Genomic DNA, 9,877 nt, shown 5'->3' with positions numbered 1-9,877 from the left:
TAGATAGATAGATAGATAGATAGATAGATAGATAGATAGATAGATAGATAGATAGATAGATAGATAGATAGATAGAATTCATTTTATTTCATTTTTCCCATTATTACTTTTTAATATTTATACCTTATTATAGGTATAAAAACATGTATATATTCCTATAATAATAATAATTATAATACATATTTTTTTTATAATTTCATATATATATATGCACAGTTCTTCAACAAATTTAAATTATACAACACTGATCACTGATCCATGTGACAAAACATGTCCCAGAACTATGTGCAATTGGTTTGTGGAATAGATAAATAGATTAACTGAAATAAAAACATTAATTTAAAAAAGAATCCACTTTGAAATTAATCAAATAACCATGTAATTTGATGTTCTCTTTCTTGTAAAAATGCATTTAGTGTAGGTGTGATATTTTGTTGGTTTGTTTGTTTGGTCTGACTGGTGATTTAATGTGCAATAATTTTTTTTTAGCAAAATGGGAGCGGGGTGAGATGGACCCACGATTAATACAAAATATTCTATGATATAAACTTTTATTTTCTTTCTCTAGGCTAGGTTGTGTAGCCTCTTTTGTCCCAGAATCAGTGACACCCCAAATCTGGTGATGAAAACTATTTTTTTATTTTTTTATTGAATTTTATTGAATGTTATTTTATGTTAAAAATTTTATTCTTTACATTGTATTGCTTTCGAATTGCCGTTTTATAAAACTTTCTTAATACTAACTTATTTTTTCTTTTCCTGACTTGATGTTCAGTATATTTGATAATGCTAATAAAGCACACTACAAATATCATAAAAAAACTGTTGTATATTATTAACAAATATATATAAAAAAAAACAAAAAAAAAAAACAAGTCAGATATTCCAGTTTCTGCTTCTTGGTTTGTAAGGATTAGCGCGTGCTGTCCTCAATTCAGACACAACATATTGATTAGTGCGTCATGCATTAGAAGACAATTAAAACGAAGCATCAGCTCAAGCATAATTAGACTGGAGTAGTGAAGTAGAGGCTTCTATTTTCATTCAAATACTTGTTTTAGTGCTGCAAATTGCCTTCACGTTCACAATAAACGGCGGTTCACACGCTCTCCCCGCCCAGCGCCTCCGGTGGGTGGGTCCAAACTGAGCTCTCGCACACAAAGACCCAGATCTGGCGCGAAAGCGCTTTTACCGGCAGCGGGCTGGGGGAGGGTGCGACTGCACTGCACCACGCGGATCGATAGTTGCTGCCGTTGTAACAGAACACCCGTTTTATTTCCCCAAGGGGAAAAAAAACTTTTCTCGTTCTTCAAGTTAAACGTCCGTAAAAAAAGGCGTCTGGAGTCGCGCGTTATTGTTTAGTGAGCGCGTGTGTACCGGAGTTCTACCGGACGCTGCGCTTCTTTGTTCTGTTCTGCGCGTCCCGTAGACTCTCCCTGGACTTTGCAGGTCTGCTACCCAATGGTAAGTGCATTTTTACATCAGCATACCATTAACTTGATTTGACGTGAATTCAAAGTTAATTTCGTAGTAAACCTTGGCGTGAACTCGTGGGCTGTTGAACATTTCCCGGGTCCTTTAATCGGACCGGGAGCTCCCTTTACCCCCTTGTTAGTGCGTCTAATCTTTATGGGAGTAATCGAGTAACTGTTAACTTACTACATTCACACCGCAACCGCTGGTTTCTGTGGGACTTTCAATCTGCAGTGGTTGGTTATAATTTCCTGTTAGTGTTAATAAACTTGACTTGTTACTTTAGTTGTTCTGGTGCTGCAAAGAGCGTGCTTCATGCGATTATCTGTAGTTAAGCATATGCTACAGAAATATTCTGTCGTATGCATTAAGTTAGTGCATATAAAAATGCATTTTGTAAAGCGCGAGCATTTGAGTTTGCGTGTAAACATCGCGTTTGCAATGCATTTACTGATAATATCTGCATGTAAATATTGTGCTTTTAGCATTGCAAATGTGCATTAAAGTATATTGTGAGTTTTACCAATGCATTGACTGAGTACATGCAATTAGTGAGTGCGTTTTGCTTGTGCATTGCGACGCATTTTAACTCCACGTGGGCAGGCATCATTTGATCTAATGACCCGTTGTCTTCACAGACAATCTTGTAGAAGTTCTGCAGCAATGCCTGGAGTCAGCACTCACACACTGTACGGCTGGGACATGGAGCACTACTTTTACGACGAGATGGACACCGAGGAGGATTTCTTTAAGTCTACAGCCCCGAGCGAGGATATATGGAAGAAATTCGAGCTGCTTCCCACCCCGCCCATGTCGCCCTCAAGGACGCTGGATGGAGACTGGCTACTGCCGCTACCGGGGGACCGGCTCGGGTGGGCGCCGCCAAAGGTTTTAACATGCGATGAGGAGTACGAGGGGCTGCACAAGTTCGACCCACTGGACATTTTTGGGAATCTGGGCGCTATCGTTATCAAAGACTGCATGTGGAGCGGATTTTCCACGAGTCACCGGTTGGAAAAAGTGGCTCATGGCGAGCGAGCACCGGTCACTGCTCAGATTCAGACCTCGACTGCACAGAAAGCTGCTCTTTCCGCATCGGGCACGCCCGTGACTGGGACCCAGGCGGCACAGTGTGTAAACCCCGCCGCAGTCCTGGAACTCCCTGTCCCGCATAACAAGAAAGTGGCTGCAGGCTCCTCCGGTTCCGAGTGTCGCTCGGATTCGTACGGTAAGTGACTACATGTTATTACCTTCTAACATTTGATGGCATGAGTCGATATGTACTTCAGAGTAATGCTGAGACAATGAGGTGATGGTCTGCTGTATAGGATGTTATGAAAATGCGTGTTAACCAAGTAATTAATATCTAACTTGCGATTCAGACCAAATTTGACAGCTGGTTAGTGTACATCTCTAAAGAAAATTATTCCACAAGAAGCCAAACCATCAGGCTTTGCCTGTGACCAAGACACTTGCCGACTAAAAGCTGATGTGGAGTCTGATTTGCTGGAGCGGATTCCTTTTTCCTCATCAAAATGCTGTATTCCATTCTATTTTCCACTCCTAGTTTTTTCCTACTCCCTGCACAGTAGTGAGGGGAAACTCAGTTCCTATCACCAGACACTTAACGTTTTGCTGCAGGCAAGGTCATGCAACATTTCCATTAAAAGAAAACTTTGTCTGACTTATTTTTAGTATTTATATAACATTTGATTATTTTAAATAATTTTATTTAGTTGGTTGCCAAGACAGCCTTTCTAATTCAAGTTTATATTTAATTCAACTATTTCAGTTACGAAAGCCATTTTTAATCGCTTTAGGTAACAACAACAACAGCACTGGCCACACATCTGATTCGATTTGGGAAATTTTTCTTTATTATAATTTTTAAACAAGTAATTTGGTAGTTTAAATTCATTTGCCATTGAAATGACCGTAGAAGCTGACATTGTATTAAAAACCAGCTCATGTAGCTGTAGCGATGGAGTGCAACTTCCTTGCCAAAAACTGTAAAACATTCAACAGATTGACTTATTAGTGAGGTGAAGCGTGTAAACAATCACATATTGGTTAATAGTTATACAGTGGATGCACTGATGGCATTTGCTTTTGCTAAATGTGCCAAACCTTTTGTTGTTTTAGATGATGATGAGGATGATGACGAGATTGACGTGGTGACAGTGGACAACCGACCAAAGCGTGGCCGCCCTCCAAGTCGCCGTACACCGGTAACCATTACCGTAAGTGCTGATCCATTTGGACCATGTCCCAAGCGCTTCCACGTGTCTTTGCATCGGCAGCAGCACAATTACGCTGCCCCCTCCCCCGACACAGATCCGGAGGATGACTTTGATGAGATGGAGTCTGTGAGCAAACGGCCACGTCTGGAGCCTTCATCCTCTCCCTCATCTCCACTTTCTTCACCTGCCACATCGGACTCTGAGGACTCCAGCGAGCAGCGTCGGAACTTCCTGGAGAGAAAGAGGAGAGATGACCTTCGCTCGAGGTTCCAGGCGCTCCGGGAGGAGATTCCAGGTCTGTCTGCATCCTCAAAGACCTCGAAGGTGGCGATTCTGACACAGGCAACGGAATACTTGCTGCAGCTGCATGCATGCCAACGGCGTCAAGCTCAGGAGAAGAGAAAACTCAAAGCCAAACAACAACAGCTTCTCCGCAGGATCAGCGTATTACAGAACTCCTAATAAACGTCTGCTTTAACATGGCACAATATTTTCAAAGCTCATTATGGACAAGAACTTGTTGTCATTCGCTAAAATGACACTTAAAACACTGCAGGGAGATCTTTAAAGCCACATTGAACTATGCCCTCCTTGAAGGGCTCTGTATATGTCTGTGCTCGGCTTTAGACTTTAATTGAGATGTGGAGAACTTTGTGTGAGAAGACAATGACAAATGTGCACATGCAATGCCTTTATAAACCTCAGCGGATGGAGATGCAGAGGAAGTTATATTGGTGAATTTACCTCCATAGCAAGAAGGGTGGGTGGCGTTTGTATGCATGTGGGTAGTGTGTAGGGTATTATGTGAGGGGAGCATGGTGTTCAAACACGTTGTGTAGAAAATTTGAAGTGTCTTGTTCATAACTTGATCTGTACAAAATCTGCTGTAAATACTGTATTCAGAGGATGTTCTCCTCCTGTATCTACTCACAAAACTGCACAGAGATTCTATTTTGTTAATGAATAAAGCATCTAAAATGACACATGGTTCCCCCCCCCCTTTTGTTTTTAAATGAAATTTGTGTCTCGGAGCACATTTTCCCAAGTACACAATCTTTTCTGAAATGCCAGAGCTTGGGTCCAAAACTAACACTTGCCAAATAACTGTAAATTGCTGACTTTCTCTTTCTAGTTCCTGATATAGCGTAAGTGGCATAATTTCACTAAAGCAACGTAGTAACAAAATCCAGCTAAAAAAAGTGATTTAAGCTTATATCAAGTTCTTGATTCACCTGGTGAAAAGTTGATTTTTGGATCCTTGCCAGAAATTAGATGTTTGTCTTGTACCATTTCATCAGTCTTATGCAGCGAAACGAAGGTTAAAGTAAAGAGGGTTTTCAGATCCTTCCCTCTGTGTTCCTGCTGTTAAAGCAGAAAGAGGATGTAGTTTGGACTGAAAAAACAGGTAGTTAAAAATCACCTTTACCCCCTTTATCCTGAACAACAGGTTAAACAGTGACACGGTAGAGACGTGAAAACTGACTTGTGCTTATGGGAGTATCATTTTACTTGCAATTTGAATAAAAAACAACATTTATCAGTCACACATACGGAAGCTTATTCATTCCCTCACGCACACTTTAAATGTAGTCACAAATGTCTCATTTGTTCAAATGAATTCTTTGAGCTGCAGAAGTGGGAGAAGTGCACTTTGGGATGCAGGAAGCCAAAAGAGGAAGTGATGCAAGCAGCCCAATGCCTTTTCCTGTATGTTTGAATTCCTTCACCACATTGGGATTAGTTTAGTGTGGCGTTAGAAAAGTTTAAATTTCAAATAAATGCTGTTCTTTTGAACTTTGTATTCATCAAAACATCCTGGAAAAAGTATCACGAATGCCACAAAAGTATTAAGGAGCACAACTGTTGTCAACATTGATAAGAAATGTTTCTTGAACACCAGATCAGCATATTAGAATGATTACTGAAGGATCATATGACACTAAGCACTGGAGTAATGGCTGCTGAAATTTCATTTGTAAATGTATATTTTTAAATTACATTTTTAAATCGTAATAACATTTAACAATATTAATGTTTTACTGTTTTTTTATACAGTAGTACACTTCTTTCAAAAGCATTTCTTAAAAAAAATAACATTTACATATATATATATATATTAACATTGTATTTATATATATTATATAGTCTTTACATTTTTTTTAAATTTTTTTTTTAGGTGAAAAAATAATAATTTATGGGTAAAGTTAGATATGAACCTTGCCTGCTTCCAGTAGAAAAGTTGTAACTTTTATCTACTGGACATTTTTGTTGGTGCAGCTATTATTGGGATCTGGTGTGTTTATTTTCCATCAGTGCTAAAAAGGTCATATCAATCCATTTTCCCTTTTATTCAAAGTCTTTTACATAAGAATCCACACATAAAACAGTGTCTCTCTCTCAGACATACAGCCTGTACCGGCACCACCGCTGCCAACCACTGACCCAGATTCCATTCCCATAGAATCACAGGAAGTCAGACAGCTCCAAACAACCGGTGACCCACTGATCCGAATGAAGCTAATCTATGCCACACACACTCACGTATTTCGTTCCCACTATCTAATCCTGTCTGTGATTCTTTCTCTCTTCAATCTCTTTCATTTCTCTTTTTCTCTTTGTCAGAGAGTTGTGTAACTGCAGTTACATTGATAACAAGCAGTGTTTATGTCTCTCCCTCTCAGTCTGTCTCTCACCTCACTGTCTGTGAACGTTTTGGTCTGGGTGTGGCACAGAAGCAAGTTTATTGCATTTTGCTTGCTCTGAAACTCAGAATCTATTTGTCCACATTGTTTTTTTAAACTAAATCAGCAACAGCCTTTATTGGGTGTGCTTTTGGCTCAAATCCCGGATCTGAAATAACCTTAATCTCATTGGTTTAAAAACTACAGCCATCCAGTTGCAATACACACATCTTCACATTGCCACCCAAATATACAAACACACTATTAGACACCATTTCAGTAATCACAAATTCAAAATGGGACCCTATGTATATTTTTAATGCATGTTACTGGTCTTATTGTGAATGATTCATCTGTGCATTAATTTTTTAGATTTTATTTTTTACATAATGTTTAATCAGAACTTGCTCTTCCTGTGATATGCTCACTTCTCTCTGCTGACACTTCAGGCCACACTTCACTTAAACCAAATGCATTCAGATCAGCCTATATTCCAGTATGCAACACTCACTTTTCAGTTTTTTATCTTGTTTGATAGCCATTTCACTTAGAAATGCATACAATATGATAGTAAAGTCAGTCACACTTACATTTCATGCACTTTGAATGCATGCCAAAAATATCTGTATAAGATAGTGACCTTTTTAATAATTGTCAAAACTCTCACTGGTCCTGAGTCATTGGGCCATCCTTATTGTTGAGTGTTGGAAGACTTTTAATTAAATCAAGATTATCTTGTATTACATCTTATTAACTACAACTAAATGAAATTGCTTTCTTAAATGCAGGAAATACATGCCTGTACTTGATTTTTTTAATGCACATAAAATTCAAAGTTCACAGAAAAAAGTATGTATATATTTTCACTCAGAAATTGCTAGTAAATTTCAACACATTGAATTAAAGGGGTCATATGATGCTTTTTTAAAGATCATTATTTTGTGTATTTGGTGTAACAGAATATGTTGACATGCTTTAATGTTCAAAAAACACATGATTTTTCAAATACTGTACATTATTGTAGGTCATCTATGCCCCGCCTCTCTCAAACGCTTCGTTTTCTACAAAGTCCCTCCTTCCGACAAGCGTAGTCTGCTCTGATTGGCCAGCTGACCCAGTGCATTGTGATTGGCCGAACACCGCAAGCACTCGTAGGAAATGTAACGCCCCTTACCATAATCGCGAGCTTCAGCTTTCAAAATAGTTTTACCATCAGTTCAAGCCCGAAAGGGGAATAGACACAGTAATGATGCAGTACACAAGCCACGGTTAAGACAGCTGACTCCACTGTGATATGACCCTGTCTCTCTCTCTCTCTCTCTCTCTCTCTCTCACACGCGCACGCGCACACACACGATGCGCAAAACTCCGCATTTGAACAGTCAATAGCAAATACTTAAACTAATAACAAAACATACTTACAGTAGCTGATTCAGAAGCACCAGATTGTCATAGCAAAGTCAGAATTACCTTCTCTCCTAGGTTCACGAAGCGTTCGCCCATAAAATGCATTGCTGTTCTGTTGTAAGAAATGTTAAAGATTCCTAAATGCATCTACTTTCGGAAGGCCAAATAAAGTGCTTTTGCTTTCGCCCAGAAACACACAGCGTCTCCCTGACATGGCTGCTTCAACACTAACTGCGGTTACTGAAACCACGCCTTCTTTCTTTGCGTGAACATTTGGGTGGCATTACGCAAATATTTCCACATAGTGAGGTAGATATGTGGGGGCGTGTTAGAACGAGCCGTTTTAGGGGGGTGTGGCAGAATCTTAACTTTGATAAAGAATATCTCTTTGGTTTTGAGACTTTAGTCTTTGCAACATCAGGGATCTTATCTATGCACAATCAGCTTGTAACACTCCAAAGAGAAAGGAAAACTTGAAATCGCATCATATGACCCCTTTAAACATTTTGAAGTAGAAAAACTAAAATAGTATTTTCTTGTAAAATATACTCCATTTTTTTTTTTTATTTACAACTTCAATTGTAAGATTTTTGTGTGTGTGTGCGTAGATTCCTGAGTGGTTTTTTTTTTTACATAGGATTTCAGGGGTTTGTCTCTATATGTACACCTTGGTAAGAAACAGCTGTTGCATGGTGTGGATGCACTCTCAGAAGAATAGAGAAAGCCTTCAACTGAACCTAGACCCAGTGGCGTCATTTGAAACCGCGCCTCTGTACTGTGATTGGCTGAAGAGTTTGTATCTAGCATAAGTAAAGAGATGCATCATTTCTAAAAGGCAATACAACAATAATACCTAAATATGTGAGGGTGTGAGACGGCTAGACAAATACTTTAAATTACCCCAAAGAAAATGGAAAAGACAGAAGGGTGCAACTAAATTTGTTATGGATCTGCATGCATTTTCTGTCTATATGCAGCATGTACAAAACCAAGAACTGTACTGTGCGGTGTACATTTACATCTTATTGTAATTTTGTACTGTGCAAGTGAAACTCCGACTCAATGCATATTTGTATTATAACTTAAAAAATAAATGAACAAAAAAATGATAATAAGTACAGTCACCTGGGAAAGAAGAGCCCTTTAACCTGTGAAATTGTGTTCTGTGATTAAGATTAAGCATGTATGTTTAGTATGTAGACTTGACTGATGTAAGCTGAATATAGACCAGTAGTGTGGGGAGAGGGAGAGGGCTGACCTCAGCACAAACATGCTATTGTTATGTAACTCTCTTCTCTTCCCTGCCCTCCCTCTTTCTCTTACTCTTCCTTATTTTAGATTCATACTCTGATTTGTTTTGGCATGATAAAATTAGTTTTAATCCGCAACGCCTTAATAAATATTTTATATAAATACATACATAGTCTATATATAAACATCCACATTAACATATAAACACAATCTGTTTTTATCTCACCAACCCATTGATGATCTCAAAAAAGCCATGCAGTGTGGTATTATTTGATCCAATGCTGCCCTCTGGTGGAAAAAGACGCATAAACGATTGTCTCGGTTGTAACGTAGTCACAGATCCTTTCATCGTTTTGTTGTTTGTGCTGTTATGAGTTGTTTTATAATTTTATTGCCTACAGATCAGTATTTATTTTTATTTATTTTTATTTAAATCCACAACAATAAGTAAATGAAAGTAAATTGTGACATTGTAACACCTAAAAAAAATAAAATAAAACTTTAACAAATGTGTAGAGCGAAATACTCTATGACGAAAACAACACATACACTTATATTTAATATTGAAAATGCAAGAGCAATACTAGTTTACGCGGACAAATTTTTATACTTCTTTTACTCTACTGGTAAAAGGGTTAAACGAGGTCATATTTATTTGGCTTCATAAGCTGTCTGCGTCAGCGGCTTTTCGCCATTGGATGATTTGGATGTCTATCAAATGAACATCCGCTAGAGCGACACAGTTCTACGCGCATTGCTATTGGTCGATTCATATGACCGCCCCGCCTGACGGGGGTCGAATCTTGCGTTTAATTGGCTGAGACT

The 9,877-nt window shown here is 38.6% G+C and overlaps 1 protein-coding gene across 2 annotated transcripts; it reads left to right on the top strand.

The window, feature by feature from the left end:
* Window positions 1-1,088: 1,088 nt before the first annotated feature.
* Window positions 1,089-4,196, top strand: LOC107680680 (protein L-Myc-1a). Of its 2 annotated transcripts, none has more exons than XM_016476799.1 (3): window positions 1,089-1,464; window positions 2,112-2,701; window positions 3,622-4,196. In XM_016476799.1, the coding sequence occupies exons 2-3, from the start codon at window positions 2,137-2,139 to the stop codon at window positions 4,173-4,175; spliced, it is 1,119 nt and encodes a 372-aa protein (XP_016332285.1). In that variant the 5' UTR covers window positions 1,089-1,464; window positions 2,112-2,136; the 3' UTR covers window positions 4,176-4,196. The 2 variants fall into 2 exon arrangements, with proteins under 2 accessions (XP_016332285.1, XP_016332209.1); XM_016476723.1 differs by having other exon boundaries at window positions 1,093-1,464; window positions 3,616-4,196.
* The last annotated feature ends 5,681 nt before the right edge of the window (window positions 4,197-9,877 follow it).

This window comes from Sinocyclocheilus anshuiensis, unplaced genomic scaffold (genome assembly GCF_001515605.1).
Source record: "Sinocyclocheilus anshuiensis isolate Anshui unplaced genomic scaffold, SAMN03320099.WGS_v1.1 scaffold413, whole genome shotgun sequence".
Lineage (NCBI taxonomy): Eukaryota > Metazoa > Chordata > Actinopteri > Cypriniformes > Cyprinidae > Sinocyclocheilus > Sinocyclocheilus anshuiensis.
Note: the sequence above shows the minus strand (reverse complement) of the source record. Positions and strands in the feature narration are given on the sequence as shown.

What these genes read in the sequence shown, in the direction of transcription:
- LOC107680680 (XM_016476723.1), top strand. Translation starts at nt 2,137, where the DNA reads ATGCCTGGAGTCAGCACTCACACACTGTACGGCTGGGACATGGAGCAC. An exon ending in GTGTCGCTCGGATTCGTACG is followed by an intron (nt 2,702 to 3,615) that starts GTAAGTGACTAC and finishes TTGTTGTTTTAG; the next exon opens with ATGATGATGAGGATGATGAC.